The sequence below is a fragment of the Moschus berezovskii genome, chromosome 8 (genome assembly GCF_049115385.1).
Source record: "Moschus berezovskii isolate FMDL1 chromosome 8, NW_MosBer_1.0, whole genome shotgun sequence".
Lineage (NCBI taxonomy): Eukaryota > Metazoa > Chordata > Mammalia > Artiodactyla > Moschidae > Moschus > Moschus berezovskii.
In genome coordinates, this window is record NC_142467.1 from 65,164,173 (window position 1) to 65,188,725 (window position 24,553).

The 24,553-nt window shown below is 51.1% G+C and overlaps 1 protein-coding gene across 1 annotated transcript; it reads left to right on the forward strand.

Moving 5' to 3' along the window:
• The first annotated feature begins 21,693 nt into the window (after window positions 1-21,693).
• NEUROG1 (neurogenin 1) lies at window positions 21,694-22,431 on the forward strand. The gene has a single exon (XM_055431555.2). It carries the CDS (start codon window positions 21,694-21,696, stop codon window positions 22,429-22,431), a length of 738 nt encoding a protein of 245 aa, XP_055287530.1.
• The last annotated feature ends 2,122 nt before the right edge of the window (window positions 22,432-24,553 follow it).

Genomic DNA, 24,553 nt, shown 5'->3' on the forward strand with positions numbered 1-24,553 from the left:
TGCTATGGGGCACCTAAGCCCATGCTCCGCAACTACTGAGCCCAAGTTCTAGAGCCCACAGTTCAGTTCAGTAGTGTCTGACTCTTTTCAACCCCATGGACTGCAGCACACCAGGCTTCCCTGTCCATCACCAACTCCCAGAGCTTGCTCAAACTCATGTTCATCCAGTCGGTGATGCCATCCAACCATCTCACCCTCTGTCGTCCCCTTCTCCTCCTGCCTTCTATCTTTCCCAGCATCAGGGTCTTTTCCAATGAGTCAGTTCTTCGCATCAGGTACTCAAAGTATTGAAGTTTCAGCTTCAGCATCAGTCCCTCAGTGAATATTCAGGACTGATTTCCTTTAGGATGGACTGGTTGGATCTCTTTGCAGTCCAATCAAGAGTCTTCTCCAGCACCACAGTTCAAAAGCATCAATTCTTCGGTGCTCAACTTTCTTCACAGTCCAACTCTCACATCCATACATGACTACTGGAAAGACCATAGCTTTGACTAGATGGACTTTTGTCAGCAAAGTAATTTATCTGCTTTTTAATATGCTTTTTAGGTTGGTCATAGCTTTTCTTCCAAGGAGCAAGCGTCTCTTAATTTCACGGCTGCAGTCACCATCTTCAGTGATTTTGGAGCCTAAGAAAATAAAGTCTGTTCCATGCAAAAGTACATGTGTATATTTCCAAAAGCGCCCCAAAGGAACTGGTAATAATGACTACCTCCAGAGAAGGATGTTGGACACTTGGGGCCAACAGACAGAGACTTTCTTACCATTAGAAAATTTTTCATTAGAAAACTTCATTAGAGACTTTCTTTCCCTTTCATATTGTTTGACTTTAATCCCTCTGCATATATATTTTTTAAAAGGAGCAAGTTTTTTAAAACAATAATGCTTTATATATTTGGTTTTCTAGAACTCTCTATTTTGGGGGACAGTAAATGGCTGCCATAGTCCATGGTTTCAGGGAGCACCAACTGCTAAGGAGAGATGCCTCCTGGAATAATGCAATTCAGCAACCTATTGGGGACAATACTAAAGTCCCCTCGATACAGGATAGGATGTACATCAGGGAAAGACGTGGACTTGGAGCTGGGCTCTGCCCCAGGCTGGCTCTGGGAACCTGCAACCTCTCTGAGCTTCACAGCCCTGGACTGTGATGGGATAAAAACACCACTAACTTATTACAGCAGAAGGCGGCTTGTCTGGGTGCCAAGAAGGGAATTTCCTTCAAGGCAGAGACACTGCAATCCCTTTGAAGGAACTGTGGAGCTGCCCTCTGGGCGCTTTTCCTTGCAAGTCCTTTGCACCCACCTCCACACTTTACAGTCTGGAAAAGCCTTCCAAGAGGGAGCAGATGCCTTCCGGAGGCGGACAGAGAGCACCACCTTGTGGTTGCTCAGACAACTCCCTGGAGGTGGCAGAGGATTTCTACGTGATCCCAAGGCTGGCTCCACAGACTTCACTCACAAATTCAACCAGCACTTTTCGTACCTTCATCTCCTCCTTCCTCACTCCTTTTCATCACCATACCTACAGAAGAGTCATCCTGCAAAAATAAGGCCAAGTCCCACCTGGGACCTGGCTGCTATTGCTGTTCAGTAGCTAAGTCGTGTCCGACTCTGTGACCCCATGGACTGCAGTACACCAGGCTTCCTTGTCCTTCATTATCTCCCGGAGTTTCCTCAAATTCATGTCCATTGAATCGGTGATCCTATCTAACCATCTCATCCTCTGCCGCCCTCTTCTGTTGGCTTCAATCTTTCCCACCATCAGGGTCTTTTCCAATGAATTGGCTCTTCCCATCAGATGGCCAAAATATTGGAGCTTCAGCTTCAGCATCAGTCCTTCCAATGAATATTCAGGGTTGATCTCCTTTAGGACTGACTGGTTTAACCCAGGATCACGATGGCACATCAACTCCTAAAAGTTCCTCTGCTATTCAGGAAGGAGCCCCTTGGAGGCCCTCAGAGAAGGCCGCATCCACCCACTGAGGCCCTCAACAAGACAAAATACCAAACAGGATGCTGTAGCATCTCTGTTCTACATTTAATGAATTAATGTTCCGAACCTCTGCCACAATACTTAATGAAGCTTTTCTACAGGACCCATACAATTTTGGGCAGGTTTTTAAAAACATTAATTCATACTATAATATGCTGTGATCTAGAAACAAAGGTAAATTCAAAGCTGTGTGCTACCTGTCTTCTCTTCAGCCAGTTGTTTGTGATTATAAATGATCTTGGGTAGCCTCTGCAGGGCTTCAGGTCCCCACCAGAGACTGAGGTCTGGTCATGGCGGTGACAGCACCGAATCCTAGCCACTAGACCAGTGATCAGTGACAAGGTCCACAAAGATGGAAAGTAGTGAAGCAAGTAAAGTACTTATTAGGAGGAAAAAAGAAAAGAGTACGTGTGGATAGAAACAAGAGTGGACTCCAAGAGTCACTCCTTGTGGCAGTTTAAATCACCTATTCGGGGCATTTCCTCCAGGTTTCCTTTGTCCAATCATTTTGATTTGGCTGGTTCTGATTTGGTGTTTGGCATATCTCAGGATCCTCCCATGTGTGAACACGCATCTCTCAGCCAAGATGGATTCCAGTGAAGAGACCTATGGGTAGCTTAGCATCACTCCCCTTTTGACCTCCAAGGAGCTTTCTAGTCAGGAAGGTCTCCTTGACTCGGAGAATGAGAAATATGTTGTCTCTTATATCTTTTCTGGGATGGGCCCAGCCTCCTCTCTCAATTGTCCTGCTATTGATATTTTGTAAATTTTGTCCACAAGGAACGAACCCTTGTTGCTCACCCTGGAGGGGCCCACCTACCTCCTGTCTCATAAACTCAGTGGGGACAACATTCATATTTAAATGACAGCCCATCTCTAATGGGAGGCTGGGCCAAGCGACTCCTCTGTGCACTGGCCCCAAGGTCCTCTCTGTGGAGCACTGCCTGAGTAAGAGGCTCTCATGGACCACTGGCACACACACAGCTCCAGTTCACTCCCACAACATGTTTGAGAAAGCACACGTGGGAGGCAGAAAAGAGAGGCTGGCCTAGAGGACCCAGATTCCATGTCTGCCACTGAGGGACAAGGGATCGTCCTGGCAAAGCTGGAGCTGGGACGGGGCTGATCCAGTGGCCTCCTGTCACTAGACAGGAACAGAGGCCCAGAATGGGGAAGGGTCTCAGCCTAAACCCAGATCTGTCCTTAGCTCTCTTCCCAAATATTCTTTCATGGAATCACACTGCCTCTGATTGAGGCTCAGAAAGAGACGGCTTTATTGTGACAGAAAGGTGGAGGGAAGCCATGCCCACCTGAACATACTGGAGCCCATCCCCTGGGAAATGACGTGAACCTTCCCCTGAGTTTGGCATTGTGGTTGTGGGGGCTGTTCCAGAAGGCCTCCAGCACATCACCTTGTCCAGCCTTCTTATTTCACAGACAGGCCAACTGCGGTCACACAGGAAACACAGCCTAGTTATGAGGCCGCGTGAGGGGCCAGGGGGTCAGCAGTCTAGGAGTACCTTGTGCAACAACAGGAAGTGGTGTTCCCCGATGACCGAGGCCCTGGCCCCAGTCTTATCTAGCCCCATAAGTGTAGTAAGTCAGATCCACTAGAGCTAAGGGGGCAGGCTGCAGACAGGAGGATAGGGGCTTTCCCTGACCTCCTCCTGCCCCCACCATAAAACTAGAAGCAACAACTGCTTTTATGTGACCTGGGTGCAGAGAAAATGGTTTCTTACACTAATTTTAATGGAAACTGCAAGAAAGAAACAAAAGACACATCTTTCTCTTTTTAAATGAATGTAGAGTCCTTGAAAAATAACACACACATATTGGTACCCCTTAGTACGTGCATCACAAAAAAAAAAAAAAGCTTACTCTGAGCACTAAAAACAAACTCAGCCATTTCTCCTTGGCTCTCTACGCTGGAGGTGCATTTGCTCAATACTCATGCTTTGAGTTTCCATGTGAGTGTTCCCTCCTCCCTGAAGCCTTCCCAGTTCTGCCAGGCAGATCAGAGTGATTCCCTCAAGCGGGGGACACCCACTGTCCTCTGCTCTCCTCCACCATGGTGCTGGTCACATCCTCTTCTCCTCACTAGATGGCGAGCCCTCCAAGGGCAAAACTGGGGGCCAAGGCTTCTTGGGGATACTTCCAGGGATCAGACCAGCACCAAAACTTCGTAGGAGCTCAGTCAATATCTGAAGCTAACCAAATGAACAGCTACCTGGACTCATCACTAATTACATTAAAGCACAAAAAGCTTATGCTTGCAACTTTGTGAATCTCGTGGGAATCAGAAAACACGGATGAACAAAGTCTAACAATAATCCTTTGAGGGACAAGTTATTCCACACATATAAAGTTTACAAGTTTCCGATTCAGTGGTTAAAAGACCTCCTCTAACTCTCAGGCTCTGGAAATCTGGGTGCATGTGGCCCACAGGGCTTACCAGTTCTGGACCCAAGAACTGGTAAGAACTTCTCCAGGGGAGGAGAAGCAGTGCCAAGCTACAAGGGGATCAGAATTCCATTTCATTTTTTGTTTGTAAGTTTCCTTTTTAAAACCATCAACCTGAATATAGGATTTATACACTTAATTTTAAATTTAAAAACAAGAAGGTATGAGATGAATGGTCTCACTCCCCTTCCTCTCACTCCCACCCGTTCACTCAGACAGCCACTATGTTAATATTAATAGTCTCCCGTACGTGTTCTGGGCTTCCTTGGTGGCTCAGTCAGTAAAGAATCTGCCTGCAATGTAGGTTCGATCCCTGGTGTGGGAAGATCCCCTGGAGAAGGAAATGGCAATCCTCTCCAGTATTCTTGCCTGGGAAATCCCAAGGACAGAGGACAGGGGAGCCTGACAGGCTACAGTCCATGGGGTCACAAGAGTCAGACACAACTTAGAAACTAAACCACTACCTTCGTATGTGTTCCAGAGTTTCCTTTGGCTCAGATGAGCAAGATGAATATTTATTTTATATCCCTTCTCCTTTTCACAGAAACCATGGCATACTGTGCACACTGTTCTGCACCTTAGTTTTTGCGATTATTTGCTTTTTCTCTCTTAATACACCTTGGGGCCATGCCCATTTCGGTGCAAAGCTCACCATTTTCTCACTGCTGTGCAGCATTCTGTTATATGCTTGCAACACGCTTTATTTACCAACCCCCTGTTAAAGCGTCTGCCTCCAATGCGGGAGACCCGGGTGCGATCCCTGGGTCGGGAAGATCCCCTGGAGAAGGAAACGGTAACCCACTCCAGTATTCTTGCCTGGAGAATCCCACGGACTGAGGAGCCTGGTAGGCTACAGTCCACGGGGTCACAAAGAGTCAAACACGACTGAGCAACGGAACGGACGGACGGACGGACGGACTGATGGACACATGGGACACGACTTTCATATTTCAAACAATATCGCAGAGAAAAGCTTACATCATTTCACAGTTATGCACAAACACCTGCTTGCTCAGGTTTTGCCTCTTTGCTGGAGTCTTTCCGAGCTTCTTGAGCCATTCAAGATCTCTCACTTTTTCCACATCGCCTTTTTATTTTCTGAGATCCTCTGGTGCCCATGAGGAATACAGAGTGGGAAGCCCAACCTCACAACTCAGCCCTCTCTATTCCAGAGGCAGAGCTGTGCCTTTGAGTTCTCCTGCGCTCCCTCCAGCCCTGGACCCACTCCTCTCACCACATCCTCATCCACCAGACCAAGAAACACTTCATCAGGGACGCATCCAAGTGTTCTTGAGTTGTTTTACAGCCATCACCCTGTTTCACCAACAGGTGGCGTTGCTTTCCACCTTTAGACTGCTAAAGGACTCTACAGAAGCCCTGTTCATCAAACAAGAATAAACTCCCTAAGCTGCAGTACTCAGAGGTTAAAGCGTCTGCCTCCAATGCAGGAGACCCGGGTTCGATCCCTGGGTCGGGAAGATCCCCTGGAGAAGGAAACGGTAACCCACTCCAGTATTCTTGCCTGGAGAATCCCATGGACGGAGAAGCCTGGTAGGCTACAGTCCACGGGGTCGCATAGAGTCGGACACGACTGAGCGACGGAACGGAACGGAAGCTGCAGTAGAGCTTTAATAATCGTTTTTCCATCACATGATTATCCACACATCTCTCCACATGATCCTCCCAACAGCCTAAAGACATGACTACAATTTTCTCTGGTTTCTCCCTTCTCGGTCCTTTTCCACGTTGCAGGTGTGTGCAGTCTGCACTGTTTTCCTGTGTACTGGGAGACAGTTTCACTTCGAGGTTATGATCAATAATCACACTTATGGTCAAAAGTGGATCCCACCGCTGACTTGCTCCACAGCCTGTGGCAACTGACTTCCACTGCCTCCTCTCCAAGATTAGGAGTATTCAGTTGGTGTGAGGATTAAATCCGATGCAACAAAAGCACAGTGCTAGGCTCCCTGTGAGCAATCAGTAGATGTCCGTTCTTAGTCAGGCTCTGTAGACATATATTGTTTGTCCACAGTTTGCCCCTCACTCCTGAAGCCTTTCTTAACCTACCCTGGTCTCCCATCAATTCTTCACACAATACAAGCTCATTCCTGCCCTCAAGTCAGCACTCGCTAGGGCCTCTGCCTGGAATGCTCTCCCTGCAGCTCTGTCCATGGCTGGATCCTTCTCGTCCTTCAAGTCTCAGCTTCCACATCATCTCCGCAGAGATCTCTGCCAACTCAGCTTGAGCATGTTTCTCCTGTTTTTCCCCCACAGTGGCACCCTGTTCATTTAACCCTTATTATCACTGTTGCAGGGCTTCCCTGGTGGCTCAGTGGTAAAGGACACGACTGCCAAGCAGGAGATACGGGTTCAACCCCTGGGTTGGGAAGATCTGTTTTCCTGTTAGAAAGTAAATTCCAGAAGGGCAGAAACCTCTGTTGGGTTTCCTTGGGCTTCCCCACACTCCATACAGTGACCCCCGCACCTGTGAGGCACTCCATAAATGACGAATGGGTGACTGGCTAAGCGGGTGAGAGCATTCGGGCAGAGTAGCATTCAAAGTCTGACCTCCAGCTGTTTGGCATGTTTCTGATTCCCAGGTAGACTAGCAGCTCTTTAAGGGCAGGAATAGGGCCTCCTCCCACACCCAGCCCAGCTGGACCCCTGACAGTGCTCAATGGACAGAGTCGGGACTTACGGGGTGGGGGGGAAGCAACTGAGAGGGGCACGCTGAGAGCTTGAGAGGAGGGTGGGTCCCTCGTGTTCCCACCCTAAACTTACCACCACGGGTCATCTCCTGTGAACGATGGAGGTATGCTTCTGGCCTCTGCTATACTGCAGACGGCTTTCCCTAGAACCAGTCCCAGGTCTCTTCCTGCTGATGGTCATCCACGTAAGCGTGCCTTATCCTCAGCAACGACTCAGCCATCACCCTGCTTCAAGAAGCTCCTTCTTTTCCCCACCTCTCATGAGCACTATGGGGATGTCCATTCTCTGCCTGGGACTGGAAAGCCTGCCCATGTCCACTGCTTAGAGAAGCACGTCGCACAGCTCTTTCATAAAAGGAAGAGACATCTCCAACTCCAGCAGGTGCAGAGGTTTCCTCTGGCACAAAAGGTGTGATTCAGAGAGTCCTATGGGGTTGGGTATGACACGAAATCATCCTATGGGAGTTAGGCCCAAGTCAGAAATGTGCTCTGTCCAACCAAGTCAATGTCCCCATGCCTAGAGAAATCCACCTTAGACACCCTCCCCTTATAAGCACACCACCTGGCACTATGCAGAGCTAAACCACTCACACCTGATTCATTGTCTCTTCAGCCCTGACTTCCCTGGAGCTGGGAAGTCGGATACAAACACAAGAGCAGGGCACACACTACACACTTTAAAATACATTCAAATCAGTGTCCACATTCAACCACAAAACACAAGAGCACCTCTCACGTGGCAAACCCTGTTCTAGACATTGAGAGATGGAATTAATAAGCTAAGACAGGGCACTGCCACTACATGGACTTTTCAGTTAACCAGAGGGATGGACAAAGAAGAGCAAACGCACAAATATGCAAGCTACCCGCAGATTCATGTTGGAGACAAAGTGATGTGATGAAGAGTGACAGCTGGGCCAGGGAGGGTAGCTTTGGTCAGGATCATCATCAGCAGGTCCTCCTCTGAGAAGGAGAAAGCACAGGGGGAGTGCCTCCAGGCAGAAGGCACAGTACCGTAAAGCCCTGATGGGTGTTAAAAGTGTTAAATGAAGACAGTGGTGATGGAACACAGAGGGAGAAGGAGACAGGGAACTAGCAGTGAGGCCGAGATACCCCCGGGTCAGCAGAGGGCAGATGACTCAGAGCCTTGTTGACCAGGGATACAATTAAAAGACAGGAGCATTTTATTTAAGTGCAGTGGGAACCCTTTGAAGGGTTTTTAGGCAGGGAAGTTATGTGATCTTTTTAACCAACCTCATAGCAATGGATGAACAAACAACTACTGAGCTAAGATAAGTAACTGAGGGTCTCCTGGTGCCCAGGATATGCTGAGATCCTTGGGGACCTGGTGACAAGAAGCCCAGGACAGACCACAAACTCTAGGACCACAAATTCTGCACCAACCAAAACAAGACTCCACTGCTCAGAGAGGCCACTGACTTCAGCTCTACAGCAAGGCTCACCTCTCTGGCCCCTCATAATCTCTCTGTACCTCCGGATAGGGAGACCAGAAAGGAGAGATGGTTTGATGTCACACAACCAGGTAACTCCCCACAGCCTCGGGAAAGGGCAATACTGGAGCTCTCCAACTGGCCTGCAAGCCCCTGGGGACACCTGATACCCTTCACCTCCCACTCTGTCACCCCTTTTTGAGATGCAGAAGGTGAGGCGAGAGAAGGATTTTCTCAAGGTAGCACAGAGAACCCAGACTTCTCAACTTTCACCAAGAAAACAAAAAACAGGCCAGTGTCAAACCCCAAAAGTGTCCCTTGTGTGCCATGTTCTTAGCCCTTCCCCATGAGAGCAACCAACCAGCAGACAGGAACGGAAGTTCTCCCACAGGGCCCCTCCCCCTCCTCCACACCTGCGACAGCCACCCTCCCCCACAGAGTAGGGCTGTGGTTTCCATTCCACGTCCCCAGGCCCCAGTTGGAGCTGACCACAGATGGGTGTTCACAGAAAAGGACAGAGGAGGACGAAGAGTGGTCAACATCACAGGCACTCACTGAAGCCAGATAGCCCTGGATTCCATTTTTAGTCTACTGCCTGCCAGCTCCACATCTTAAACTCCTTAAGGTTCAGTCTCTTCATGTTTAAAGGGCAGATAAAAAATATATAGCTCACAGACTTGTAATAAAAACATGCATATTGAGAGTGCAGCTCAGTGTCCTCTCACAAAAACTGTTCACAAATATTTGTATTCATATGGATGATGACGGATTCAGAAGTAGAGGGACTGGTACTGAGCACCTTGACGCTGGTCATTTCCTGCACTATGCAAATAGCATCAGGCGCATATTTGTTAAAGCAAGAAAGGAGATTGGGATGCTTCAGAAAGACTCCCATTTTATTCTCAATAATGTTTTCTGCACAGCCCTCAAATAAGCAAAAAATCCAGTCCCGCTGGGTTCCCAGGGTCCCCACCCCCACCCTACTCCAGAGTCCAGCCGCCACCCAGCTCCCACTCCAGGACACACGTCTAGGTGGTAACAGGTGTTGCGGTGAGCAGCTTGTGGTTTGGGCTTTGAGAGCTGGTGTTTTCAGTGCGGTAACCACCCCCACCCCCGCCCCAAGCCGGGAGAGGAGGCTAGGGGTGTCTGAGGGAGCAGAAAGAGGATCATGTAGCCAGGGCTTTGGCAGCGCTTGCCTACGACCTTACCTGTGGCCATGGAGGGATGGGTGGCAAAGGCGTAACCAGGATTTTGATCTGTCCTGACCCCCACAGCCAGCAGGGTAATTAGGGTCCTCTCCTCCTCGGATTATGACACCTCCATTTCCCACCCCACCCTACTTTATCTCCTAAGGTTACACCGTCGCAGAATGAATGAACAGCTACCCACCCAGCAAGCCCTCCGCCAGCTCAGGAGCTGAGCCACAGCAGAGTCTGGGGCTGTGGTGCCAACTTGTGAACCAGCTCTCGGGTTACAAAAGGTGGAGTAATCCCAAAGAAGTTTGCAACCCAACTCCCCACTCCCCAAAAGGTGAGGAAGGGCTGTGCGTGCACACAGCTCAACTTTGCTATTCCTGCTCTCTTCTTCTCTTGGGCAGACTTCATTCCACAGATCCACCGTCCACCCCCCAACCCCCTCATTGTCACTGCTATTATTAGAGCCATGTTGGACCACTGGTGCTTCTCTAATGCATCTAACAAAACAGGGCTATTAGATCGATGCATCCCACAGCAATCCACTTCACTGAGACTGATTGTGAGTAATGTATTTCTGTGCCCAGACTCTGGGCGGACCCACCATGCCCGAGCCAGAGGTGCAATGAGGAGTAACCCCTGCTTTCTCCTTCAAGAACACGCACAGTAGGAGCTGGTTTTCACACTTTTCCAGCTTGTCTTTCTCACTTTGGTTTGTATCTACCCACACCTGGTCCCTGTTTCTCTATTATTTCTGTCTCAGAGGTACTCTTTGAAGTTTCATCCTCCCAATTAGTATCAGTTAGAGCACTCAGCGTAGTGAAATCTAAGCATTGTTATTAAGTGAGGATTCCATCCAGAATGGCCCCTCCTCCATCCTCACCAGGAAGCATGGGGAGAAGGCACAAGGCAAACAATGACCCCCCACTCAAACTATCCAGAGCCTCCACCTATTTTTCCAACACACACTTCTAATCTGTCTTGAGATACTACAGTGCTGCACCCACTCAGGAGCCTCCTGGGGTCAGGCAGCCCTGGGCTCACTGGGACACGGGCTGGATCCTCCAGGCTGTCAGAGCACTGTCCTTCCGGAAAGTTGGTGTGGGCAGTGGCCTCCCTCCTGCCGCACCCACCCCTACTTCAGATGCAAAGTGCACATATGGCTCATCTCCATCTTTGGGGGAGGTTCTGTCTAAAGTCCTCCCAAAGATTCAGATTGTATGACAAATCACGTTCTAGACTATCGCAGCGAGAAAGGGCCGGGACATTTGCATCATTACCCCCAGACAACAGCTTCATTAGACTGAAAGAGAGGTTTGCAGCCTCGAGAGCTCTGCCACTGACCTGGGCCTCTCACTTCCCCATTGTCTGTGGGCTCCAAGGCGCTCCCTCCAAACCATATGGTCTGTTTGGGCACCTCACACTTTCTTCCGGGAAAAGCAGGCGTGGTGGGAAGCACTTGGGGCAAGCCAGAGGCCTGCCTACAGCATCTCAGGTGTGATCCTGTCCCAAAGCAGGGTCTACCTGGGCAAAAAAATAAAGATACTACCGGAGATCAGAGGAGGCTGAGCTCTGAAAAACCATGTGTAGGACTGGGAGGGAAGGAATGAAGCTCCTCGGTCGGAGGGCAAAGAAGATGAGCACCTTGGCACCTGGCTCCTCAGGGAGAAGGCAGCCAGTTGTCCACATGTTGTCTGGCAGCACCTCTGATGCTAAGTCTGACAGCATCTTGGTGGGGAGCGCATGGGGGCAGCAGTGTCTTCACCATGGCCCCTTTACAGTCCCCAACACCCCCCCCCCATATCTGGACACTCCTCAAGGGCCCCAGACTTCAGACACTTCTCCTTTGAATATGACAAGCAGCCCTGCAACCTGGCAGGCTGGTGTCTGAGGCAGCCATTCCCTCTCCAGTCCCTGAGACCCTGAACACACGAAAACCAGGCTGTCCCTCTCTAGAGGATACCTTTGAGTCTGGCTTCGAGTAGGCTGAGAGTCAGGGCCAAGTGGGTGAGCCCACTCCAATCATGTCTCTTCCTCAAAATCCAATTTCTTCCAAACTCCACTTTGCTCCAAGTCTTTTCAAGATTCCAAACAGATGGAATGAACCCCAGAGGCTGGTACAGCCACATGGACCTGGTTCCCCAAGAGGAGAGGGGGCCCAGCAACCCCGTCCAGAGGAAGCTTCCTGACTGGTGCCTGGTGCTCAGAGCCAATGGGCTGAGGTGGGTCTTGCCTGATGTTTCTTTAATGTTTCTTTAAGCATCCTAAGTCATTTCAGTCATACCCAACTCACTGCGATCTTATGGACTGTATAGCCCACCAGGCTCCTCTGTCCATGGGATTCTCCAGGCAAGAATACTGGAGTGGGCTGCCATGCCTTCCTCCAGGGGATCTTCCCAACCCAGGGATCGAACCTGTGCCTCTTACATCTCCTGCATTGGTAGGCGGGTTCTTTACCCCTAGCGCCACCTGGGAAGCCCTTCTTTAAGGGTAGGGGAAGAAAACAAACTCTCGTGGCATAGCACTTCCACACTGCCAACCGGGCGGATTAGGGTCAGGATTAACATTTTAAACTCGACTAGACTTTCTGACTCAAAGATCTCTGCGCGCTAATCGTATTACTATCCCTGGGATTATTGCTTTACCCGCTGCCGGACAGATTCTACAATCAAATTGCTGAAAGTTCCCTCCTGTTTTCTCTCGGCCCCTTTCCGGGGAGTGGGGGTTGTGGCTTGTTGAGGAGACACTTTTTAAAGTGGAATCTCACTGACTTATTTCTTTTCTTCCCGGCACCAGGCAGCGGGAAGAAGACGGGCGACACGATTCCTTTATTCCCGCCCACGCCTGCTCCTAATTCCTGGTAATTTATCCCATATTAAAACTTCTTTAAGTAAGAATGGACAAGCATCAGCACCTGCTATGCAAATGCGGCCAAATCCAGCCCGGGCCGGGGGCGTGCGCGCCCGCCCGACCGCGAGCGGCCATTCAGCGCTCCCAAGGCGCCGGCGCGCCCTTCATATGGAAACGCGGCCGCGGGCCTGACAGATTGCGACGCGTTCGCGGGCCGCGGGCGGGGGCCGGCGGGGCGGGGCGGGCGCGAGCGACAGAAGGCCCTCCCGCCTGGAAGCCGCCGCGGCGCGGAGAGCTGCAGCTCTCCCGCGGCTTTCCTTCGCCCGTGTTTTTTTCTTGGGCCCGTCTTTCATCACTTGTCTTCTTGTCCGCTCTATTTTACTGCCAACACCGATGTTCCCCGACGTCGCCCTTATTTTCCTGAGCAGCACCTGAAGGGGCCTCAGCGGCCGCGCAGGCGCGGTGGTGGCGGGGGGACGGCCCCGACCTGGCCGGGGTCGCCGGAGTGGCCCGAGGAGGGCACAGGTGGCCGTCTGGGGGCCGCGAGCCAGCCCCGGGCGAGGCGCGGCGCAGCGGGCCCGCTGATGACAAGGATTAGTCGGGTGGGGACCTTTGAAGACGCGCCTCTCCTCACGTGGCCGGCAGCCGCGGCGCAGTCGCCTCTCGTGCGGCCTTAATCCCCTCACGCGGCTCTGGAGGCCAGCGGCCGGGCGGGAAGCCGGGAGCCGGCCGCGCCGGAGCCTCCCGCGCGAGCGGCCGCGCGCCCCGCACAGCCTGCACCTCAGCGCCACGCCGCGGGCCGAGCCGCGGCGACAGAGCCCCTGGCGCGGGCTCTGTGAAAGAAACCGGGGCGGGAGCAGACCCGCGGCGGCGGCGGCGAGGGTGGGGGCGCGGGGCAGGACCGGCGTCCCAAAGAGATGCAAAGCGATCGATACATTGTTCAGCCGCCGCCCGCTCGCCCGGGCCCTTGGGGGCATAGAAAATGAGGCACTTTCTTCCCCCCTTTAACTCGAGGGGAGTACCAATAATTCATGTATGTTATAATTCTTCATTGCCCCTAGGTAGTCTGGGAAAACTGGAAGAAAAGATAATGCCAGAAAGTTATGGTAAAACTTAAGATGCGGCCGAAGTCGCTTTCTTTGCCCCTGCTGCGAGTGTTTGAATAAGAAGAATGCTCCAGGACTGTAACAAGCAAAAAGAATGAAGAAGACAAAAGATTTCCAGAAAAAGGTTTAGCTGGAAGACAAGGCAAGTGAAACTGAAAGGAGAGAAAAAGCATTTACAATGGAACAATAAGTGTACTAATCGCTTTGATATATTATACAAGCCCAAAGACCCAAAACATTGTGTAATTATTTATAAATGACTTCTCCACTCCTGTGTATAATGCAGAGGAAAGAATAAAACTGCAGGCTACTCTCTAAACTATTTCTAAATAGACCTGGTTCAAAAGAAGGCAGAAGTGTTTGAAATAAAATAATTAATGGTGGATTTTATGGTTGTCTCATTAAAACATTTTAATTACTACAAACAAAATGCATTTGTGTTCGAACCCAACGTGAGTGTATGTTAGCCAAGTACTTAAGTAGAGAAAAGCAAAAAGGAAACACTTCAGCTATTTCTCCATTCTCTGTTTATTTCAGAATTCTCTCCCTAACTCAATAGTTAAATTCCATTAGGGTGAATTTCACTGCGACCTCTTTTGTATACACCAAAGAAAATACACTCACACGTCACAGTTTTCCCACAATTGACTCACAAGCATCTTGTGAGATTTTTGTAATCTCAACTGAAGACATTCTTAAGAATTCAAAAACATGAAGCGGAAGAAAATGAAACTGCTTAGTGAAATTAACTCTGGCTTCAGCAATATCCCGTGGCAGGTGCAGCCTGGATTTGGGGAGCTTAATCTAGTGACGCAACAGTAAGGGCTATGGGGTGTGTGTGTGTGTGTTTGTATGTGTGTGTGTGTGTTTGTATCTGAGCCCAGAAGATGTGACTTCAAAAAATCTACAAAAGCAAAACTCTGAGGCTTTGAAGGAGGTTCTGGGTTGACTCAATTGAATCAGTTGCCTCAAGCAGCTGATGTGAAAATGATTGCAGGCCTCACAGCTGAGGAGGGGTTGGGGGTGAACACCTTCTGCCTGCCTGCTCCCTCTTCATTTAAGGGCCTCCACCCTTGTGGGCCCTCCCTGCATAAGTGTGCACATCCCCTTCGCCTCCCCCACTCTACTCTGGGCACAAAAAGGACATTGTTCACCCAAGACTGGCCCAAACTAGAAAAAAAAAAAAAAAGCACTTCAAACCTGAGGCCACCCCAAGCACATATTGTCCCCCCTGCCCCACACACACAGGCTTGAGAACTAACTTCTTAAAATTTGAAAAATGGAAAGAAGTTATGTGGCTCCAGAGTTGCCCAGCATGTCTTTGGAGGGCATCTCTTCCACAAGACCAGAAGAGAGTCGATTTGTACCAGGACTTTTCCTGGAGGCCAAGATTCATCCCACACATAGGCAGACTGTACACAACCAAACACATTGGCACACAATGCCAAAGAATATTCAAGCAGACATCTCCGAGGTGGGAAATGCATACAGCCGGCACTGTATTTAGCAGGGCAGGGGCCGAGGAGGCCTCCACAGATTTCTGGAAACCATGGATAATTTGCCATTTTCCTTGCTCTGTCACTGAAAGACCCCTCTGTTTCCCCCTCCTGCCTCGTTTCCCCCTCCCTTTGCCCCCCTCTTCCACAACTGTCATGGGTCATCAGTAAAGAAAATAGGGAATTGTTTCTCTTTTCCATTCCCCCAGCCCCACCCTGCTTCTCTCAGATAGAAACGCGTATCTGCGGGTGTATTTAACCGACCGAAAGGAACACTGCGCACCTCTGGGGCCCACATCATCCTTCACCCGTCCTCTTGAGTAGCTGCACTTTTTCTTCCTTTTTTCTAAAAAGATTACCACGTTTTCTTTCCAAAATACCACCCACAAAACCAATGCTATTCCCCCCAGGTAGCTCCACAAAGAAGAGGATGATGGAAATTGAGCGATTTTGTTCAGAAAGGGTGGCCCTCTTCCACAACTTTTCTTTGGGCAAAACTTGCCATCCAGGCCACGCCTGCAGACATCAGCATTGCCCAGTACTGTGCACAGCCCCTCGCCCAAACCTGGATGGACGGACAAGTGGCTCACTTAGGTGCCAGAACCACTGGCCTCTCCTAACATAACTGCCCCTGAGAGCTCAAGTGAACTGTGTGAAAAGAACTCTGCCTGTAACCTCACAACATTAAGTTCCAAGTAAGTGTCAGGATGGGAATGATAAATCTCAGTGAAAACTTAGAGGAAAAACATGAAATGGGATGGTGTCCTTCCCTGCTCCAGCACATGCAGATCACCATCCCAGCACTTGTAGTTACAGGACACTAACCCCTCAGTCTCATTCCTATCACGGCATCTCTAAAAGATAGTTTGCTCAACCTCAGTTTGCTCAACGTGTTTAGCACACCTGAAAGGGAGGATGGCAAGCAGGACATGTGGCTGAGCCTCCTAATCTCAAAAGTGCTTAAAGGCTGTGGGCACTCACTGCGGTCAAAGTCGACACATGGTCACAGAGACACTGACGGCGACCGGAGGAAGAACGTGCCAACCACGAATTTCAATCCAATCCATCCCTGAATCTTCATCCCCATGCTGTGCGCTGTGCTTGGTCGCTCAGTCGTGTCCGACTCTGTGTGACCCCATGGACTGTACCCCACCAGGCTCCTCTGTCCATGGGGATTCTCTAGGCATGAATACTGGAGTGGGTTGCCATGCCCTCCTCTAGGGGATCTTCCCAACCCAGGGATCAAACCCAGGTTTCCCGCACTGCAGGCAGATTCTTTACCATCTGAGCCACGAGGCACTATAATTTTATGTTCATTTAAAATCCAGGAACTGGTCTTGGGAACAGTACAGACTCCTTTGTATTTTTATGTACTGATCACACTCATCTATCAGATATAAACATTTATAATTTGACACTATTTTCTCCTACTTTGGCCTTTCTTACACATACACACACACGTAAGAGTGTGTGAAAGTGAAAGTGTTTGTTAGTTGCTTGGTCATGTCAGACTTATTTGAGACCCCATGGACTGTAGCCATCTAGGCTCCTCTGTCTATGGGATTCTCCAGGCAAGAATACTGGAGTGGGTAGCCATTCCCTTTTCCATGGGATCTTCCCGACCCAGAGATTGAACCCGGGTCTCCCGCATTGCAGGCAGATTCTTTACTGGCAGAGCCATCAGGGAAGCCCCATATAAGTGTGTATACTCAGAATCTCAAAAGTTCTGGAAGCATCAAACGACTTGCTCAACTCTGAGAACCTCTTTCCTCTCTCTCCAGAAAGCTGGTTCCTTCATTGGTGTGTTGATATCAGAAAGGTCCTCTCAAGAAGAAACTGAAATCATCTCCCCTCTAGTGCCACAGTGGTCTAGAGTCAGACTTCAGAACTGCCTTGAAGAAGTATGCACCTTCTGCTGTACACCTGCACTTCTTTTTAGGATCCTTCTCTCCCCCTACGCCCCAGTGGTCAGACAGGCCAAGCCACAGGTGGAGCCCCAGTCTTGGCATCACTTGGATTTCTCTGAGGTGTCGCGGGAACATGCCTGATCTGCCTCAAGGGCTTAGGCAAGCACAGGCTAGACGGACGGATGCTAAAGCAAGATATCTGTTCCAATATGAGGGGCAAACAGAGGCTTAAGGTAGAAGTCAACAGTGACTTCAGCATGTGGTCCAGATTTCCAGAGACTATGATTCTGGGCCTCTGGGATGGGGCCCCCTGTCATTACTACCACCTCATGTGACCACAATGTGAGAAACTCTGGCTTAGTCCAGTCTCTTGGAACATCTGTACCCTCTACACACATTGGCAGCTGAATAGCTCACACATCAGGCCTGGCTCAGCCCTCACCACCTCAGCGCCTACTTTGGTTGGATTGATTATATGCCCACATCACATTCTATTGCGCTCTGGGAATGAGGGCTTCCACAGATGTGCTCTGTACTAGGCTCCAAGGGATTATGGGGGTGGGAGAAATGTTTATCACCTCCAGCAAGGACACATATATCCTCCTTTTGGGGCCCAGCTATTTTGTTCTCTAACACAAAGCCCTAAGCCTCACAGAGAACAGGTCTGAGCCTAAGCAACCATCTCATTCTCCCCTTCCCCAGGTTCAGCTCCATCCTCAGTGAGCCCCTTGTAGGAAGGGCCCCCAAGCCTCAGATGCACTTATTCAAAACACAAGGGACAGGTACTAATGTCCAGGGAGGAGCGTTGGGCAAGGCTCAGACGCCTGTCTGGTCAGCTCCGTAAGGCTCCAGAAGAGGTGGGGGGACAAAGGCGGGAGAGAGCACAGCAGCACTGCTGGCTCATGAGGTGCCTTTGTGCACTTGTGAAAAGCATACTTCCTGGGCAGATGCAGCCCCACACCAGGGTGCAAGGCTTAGCAGGTGCTGGAGAAGCTAGATGACTTGCCCTGGATGCCCTTGTGCAGGAAACCGTTGGAACAACTGTGACAGCCCTGCCTGGAGAGAAGCAGCAGGAAAGGAGACGGAAGGAAGAGGAAAGACCACCAAGGCTGTTCAAGGCCCGTGGCAACTGCCCCCTACCCTAGTCCACTAGGCCCCAAAGCAGCCCCACTCAGAGCAGCTGCCACAGCCATCCTTACCCCTCCTTCTACCCAGCTTGTTCACATCCTGTCTACCCTTCAAGGCCTTCTCAAGTCCCCCTCTGCCAGGAAGCCTTGCCTGACCACCCCCTTCCCTTCTTCAGATCTGTTCCCCTGGTGGGCTTCCAGACTTCTGTCACTCGGGGGCAGGTTGCCTTTCTGTGGCCATGACTCCTCTGCCCCAAGACTACAACTCTGCCAGACTCTCCACAGAGCACCTGGCACCATGCAGGCAGCATGCAGTCGGTGCTTATTGAGTATTTACTGATTAATTGCGGTGGAAAAACATGGAATGGGGGCTGAAAAGACCTATGATTTTGGTCCGAACTTGACCAGATTTCCTGGGATCCACGGAGATAAGACCTCCCCATCTGCTGCCCCAGTTTCGCACATGCACAGTACAGCAGATCGGTGAATAAACTCCAAGGTTTCTGCCAACATTGAACCGTAGGCTTATGTGACTCAGAGCCCCTGGCCCCCCATCAGCCAGGTTTTCCTCCCTCTCACCCCAGTGTCTAGCACAGTGCTTTTCCCAGAATAGGCAAGCAATATGGTATATGGGTTGCCTTGGTCTCTATGCTTTGGCAACCTTAGCATTTAACTTGGTGCTTTATTTAGCAAACCACAGACATCAAACTTGACCAATTCAAGCAAAAGAGCCCTACTGCGAAAAGGTCTACAATGAGGTTTCTCATGCAATCAGTGGGAAGGCTGGAGAACCAGGCTTGGAAAATGGGGGTGGGGGTGAAAGGTGCAGAACCACAGCTAAAAAGGTTCAGGGAAAAGCTAGGTCAGAACACCCGGCCATCTCTGCCACCACTGCCCACTGCTCTTCCAAGCTGCTGCTACCACACAGGTGTACTCTGAACTGTCACCAGCTCAGAGCCTAAGTTCCAAGTGGGGCATGCAATTAGCCCAGTTAAGTCACATAAAATAAGCCTCCAGGATAAGCAGGTGAGTGAGCCTTGAACACTGGTTCGGTGTGTGCATGTGTGCTCAGTCATTTCCAACTCTGCGACCCCACAGACTGTAGCCCTGCAGGATCCTCTTTCCATGGGATTTCCCAGGCAAGAATACTGGAGTGGGTTGTCATGTCCCCCTCCAGGGGATCTTCCTAACCCAGGGATTGAACCTGTGTCTCCTGCATTGGCAGGTGGATTCTTTATCACTGAGCCACCTGGGAAGCCACCAATGCACATTAAGTCACACAGTCACACCCTAATTGCCAGGAAGAGAGGTGCTCATGCATTCAAATTCCTCAATAGGAAGGACCTTCAGGTGCAAGGCAGTCAAGAAATGCCAAAGGCCACTCTGATTATTCTGACCCCTTAACCAAACAGATTCTCTCTTCTAGGAATTTGAAAAAGAAACTGTATAGTATGTTGAATAGTGGCTCTCCAAAAGATTGAGGGCAGGAGGAGAAGGGGGCAACAGAGGATGAGATGATTGGATGGCCTCACCGACTCAGTGGACATGAGTTTGAACAAATTCTGGGAGATAGTGAAGGACAGGGAAGCCTGGTGTGCTGCAGTCCATGGGGTCACCAAGGGTCGGATACGACTTGGCAACGAAACAACAACAAAAGATATGTCAGCCTAGAACCTAAGAATGTGAACCTATTTGGAATAAAGGTCTTTGCAACTGGAATTAAGGTAAAGATTTCAAGGTGAAATCATCCTGGAAAGAGATATGACCTTAGATAGAAAACACAGAAAGACGGGACAAAATGCATACCCTGAAGTGGTGCAAACAGAAGCCAGGAAATGCCAAGGGTTGCCAGGAGTCACCCAAAGCTCTGAATGAATTCTCCCTCAGGGCCGCAAAACAAGCCAACCCAGCTGATGCCTTAATTTCGGACTTCGGGCCGCCTAAACTGTGCGAGAATAAACCTCTGTTGTTCTAAAAGCCCCTAGTCTCAAGGAAATAATTACAGCAGTCTCAGGGAAATAATACAGGCGCCTAAAGTGTCATCAGGATGGGGCTGGTGGGAATGTGCTGGGGCCATGTGGAAGCCTCCCTGACTGGGAATCTGAGGGGCCTCAGAGGCTGCAAACACCCTTCCAGAAGACAGAGCACAAAGAGAGGTGAAGGTGGGAGGTCCGGGAGGCAGCGAGGGCTCCTTGAAGGCAAGAGGATCCGCATGCCTCTGTTATTTTGAGTCTTCAGACAGTGTTGGGGAGGTGGTGTGGAGGGTAATTGGGGGATTAGGAGGACAGGGAGGGGGTCAGGTCAGCCAAGACGCCACCCAACTTGGGAAAACCATCCATTCCTTTACTTTCCTCATTGCTCCCCAAGGAGCGCGCCCCATACTGCCCTGGGTGAAGGTCAATAGAGTCATTCCCCTGTTCACCAACCTGGACCTATCTCTGCCCTCTGCCCTCTGAGCCACACTCAGGCACTCTCTGGTTTTCTTAAATAGGGTTTTGCCTGGGTTCCTAGGGCGCCTGTATTTCGAAACCGTTATTCGGGCGCCGCTCGGTTACAAAAGCGCCCTGCCAAGTGTTCCAAGAACATCATCTCACATCATCCTTCACAGAGTAGGCTCGTGCCCCATTTTACAGATGGGGAAAGTGAAGCTAAATCACTAGCCCGAGGTCAGACACTCAGCAACCTGAAAGGGAGCGAACACAGGGTCCCAGCTGGCTCCAGGTTTCTGCAACTCGTGCGCCGCCCACACTTTCCGGCCAGCGCCCCACTTCCCCATCCCACCCCAGCGAGGGGCGCCCGGCCAGCCCCTGGAGGAGCGTGCCTCGGCTGCTAATCGCCCGCCGCCCCCGCCTCCGTATCACTGCCCGGAGACGCCCAGGCCGGCTTAGCCCGGAGACAGCTTCGGGGCCGCACGGCGCAGCCGATTGGCCGGCGGTAATTACGGGCACGCTCCGGGAGGGGGGAGGGGCGGGGTGGCCCCCCGCGAGCATAAATTATGCAAATACCCGGGCGCCGCACGGGGCTGACCTGCCGCCAAGCTCCATTCAAGGGGGCTGCCTCGGGGGCGGAGGTGGCTAGGGAGGGGGGACGCCCATTGTTGCGCCGAGTACTTAAGGGGTCCTGAGGCCAGTCGTGTGCCACACTCGGTACTCACACGAGCTGATCTGATCGCCGGCGAGATCACTCGGGAGACAGGCAGGAGCGTGGCCCCTGCAGGCGAGGCGAGGAGTTGAGGCCAAGTTTCCGGTGCGCCCTGAGCCCTTCCAGCCCTTGGCGCCCGCAGCCAGCAGAGTAGACACGGGCTATTCCGAACGTAAGTGCGTCCCGGCGGCCTTGCCCTTAGCCCGGACTCCTGCCCTCTAAGCGCCCTCTTAACGGTCCATCGGTCCTGCACAACGCCACGATGCCAGCCACTCTAGAGACCTGCCTCTCGGACCTCGACTGCACTAGCAGCAGCAGCAGCACTAGCGACCTGTCCGGCTTCCTCACCGACGAGGAGGACTGTGCCAGGCTCCAACAGCCCGCGTCCGCCTCGGGGCCGCCCGTTACGGTCCGCAGGGGTGCACCCGGGATTCCCGGGGCGTCCGACACTCCTCGCGCGCCGGACGATGAGCAGGAGCGGCGGCGGCGCAGGGGCCGCGCACGGGTGCGCTCCGAGGCGCTGCTGCACTCGCTGCGCAGGAGCCGACGCGTCAAGGCCAATGACCGCGAGCGAAACCGCATGCACAACTTGAACGCGGCGCTGGATGCACTGCGCAGCGTGCTGCCCTCCTTCCCCGACGACACCAAGCTCACCAAGATCGAGACGCTGCGCTTCGCCTACAACTACATCTGGGCTCTGGCGGAGACTCTGCGCCTGGCGGACCAGGGGCTGCCCGGGGGCGCTGCCCGCGAGCGCCTCCTGCCGCCACAGTGCGCACCCTGCCTCCCCGGGCCCCCGAGTCCCACCAGCGACGCTGAATCCTGGGCCTCCGGTGCCGCCGCCTCCCCCTGCGCCGCTGCCGCCTCGCCACTCTCTGACCCCAGTAGCCCCGTCGCATCCGAAGACTTCACCTATGGCCCCGGCGACCCTCTTTTCTCCTTCCCCGGCCTGCCCAAAGACTTGCTCCACACGACGCCCCGTTTCATCCCTTACCACTAGGGCCCCTTTTGAATACCGTTACCTTCCCCCTCCCCCAGGATACGGACAGTAGATGGGGACCCAGCTGCGGCCTTTGGCCGCCCAGTCCAGGCAGACAGAGGAAACGGGAGCTTTAAATGGGTAGGGGATACCTGAGCTGCTTGTTAGGTCGCTGCACCCTCGCAGCGGCTGCCCCTTGGTCTGTTTCTCCAGCCCTCAGCCCCAGGGCCCCTCCCGCCCGCCCCTAGACGGCCTTTCCTTTTGCACTTTCTGTACTCTACAAAACCTCCTTTGTGGCTGGCTCAGAGCTGACCCCAGCCACCACTTCAGTGTGATTTAGAAAAGGGACACATCAGTCCCTGAAGACGAGGTGAAAAGTCAATTTTACAATTTGTAGAACTCTAATGAAGAAAAACGAGCATGAAAATTCGGTTTGAGCCGGCTGACAATACAATGAAGAGGCTTAAAAAGGAGAGACAAGGAGTAGGCTTCATGCATTATGGATCCCGACCCCCACCACTGCAGGCTCGCTCTAGGAAGAACCCGAGACTCTTGCGTAGCTATTCAGGCAATGGGCTGGAGAGTACTTTAATTTATTCAAGATGCTTCATTCATATGAAAATGTATTTTTGTGCATAAAGAGTTTATTCTATTATTATGAGCTATCAAAGTTTACATTTTTGTGCTGCAGTTGTTTCGTGTAAATAAAAGCTAAATAAAAAAGATAATAAGTCACCAAGTTTCTTGCCTGTGGTTGGTGTCTCTGGGGCTTTTCTTCCCTTCCCCTGGCTGCTCCACCACTAAAGTGAAACACTATCCCCACCCAACTTTGAAAGTCCAGTCCTTTTTCGAAACAATTAAAAATAAAATGCACCTAATTTCCACCCCACCCCCCAAAAAAAAATGGATAAAGTGAGACTAGGGCATTTGAGATCCATCATTTCCTTTCACTTTGTAAACACAAGGGAGATCTTTCAGGCTCCCCATAAGCCAATTAAGACTTTTTAGTGGAGAATTAGCCCCGGATATGCAGCTACCTGTAGAGGTAGGGGTGGTGGGAGAGTCTTTCTTTTGAGGAGCTCCACATCAGCTGGCTCTGTGTTTCAAAGAAAGGGGATTAAAAAGATCAATACAGTGTGACCACTGGCTAGGAAGTCCCAGTGACAGGTGGGCCCAGGCTGGGCAAGCAGAAGGGTCCACTCTTATAACAGCCTATTTAGAGGGGGAAATTGATTTGTAAACAATGCCTCCAAATTGTTGTTCATTGAGGCTGGGATCACTCTGGCTGGGAGGTGTGGGATGAATTATGCTGGTGTGGTGTCCCTGGATGGGTGTGCAGCTGCCTAAAATTGTGAGAGTGTCTGCACCACGCACACACACACACTGTGCCCACAGTCTCCACAGAGGAGGGCATGCAGTGGACTCGGTCCTGGCTTGCTCGGCTAGCCAGGGGCAACAGCCAAAGCTTTCATTTGCTGCCAGAGAAATCAGCCGTCCAAACTCAGTGGGGATTTTTCTGGCTGCGGTGTGTTCCTCCGTTGTCTAACAATTAGCTGACAGCACTGGCCAATAGCGGCTTTTGTTTTAAATCTCAGAATGTGGATGATTACAAATATGGTCCCTAAAATGCAGTTGCTGCCTGTTCCCCCAGCTCATATGTTACCCCACTTAATATTAAGACCACTTTTTTCGTTGAATTGCCCCGTTCATGAATATAATTATGTACAAAGAGGTGGTAGAAATGGGTTTGGGAAAATAGTATTCTATAGCATGAGAGAAATCTTATCTGTTTAGGGGGTGAATAGAAGCAGAGTCCAGAAGTAAGACTACTAATAGCATTTTCCCCTTGTGGGAATGTCACCCTCCTAACGCACATCCTGATGAGTTAGACCTACAGAGTCAGATGCTGGGTCCCCGGAAGTCATTGCTAAGTCCAGCTATGTACTTCAGAAAAAAAGGCTTCTTTTTGGAAGGTTCTGGAAAGTTGGATGCTTCCTCTCTCTGACTGCCCTCAGAACAGAGTCTTCCAAGAAAAGCTTTGGAAGTTGTGAGAGCTTGGAAGAGAGTGGCTTCTGCTAAAAGCTCCCAGGAAGAAGTTGCATCTCCTGAATAACCCTGCCTGGTCCCCGCTCTATTGTCTGTC

Bases quoted from the DNA above. Each gene is read 5' to 3' on its own strand.
- NEUROG1 (XM_055431555.2), top strand. From the start codon at position 21,694: ATGCCAGCCACTCTAGAGACCTGCCTCTCGGACCTCGACTGCACTAGC.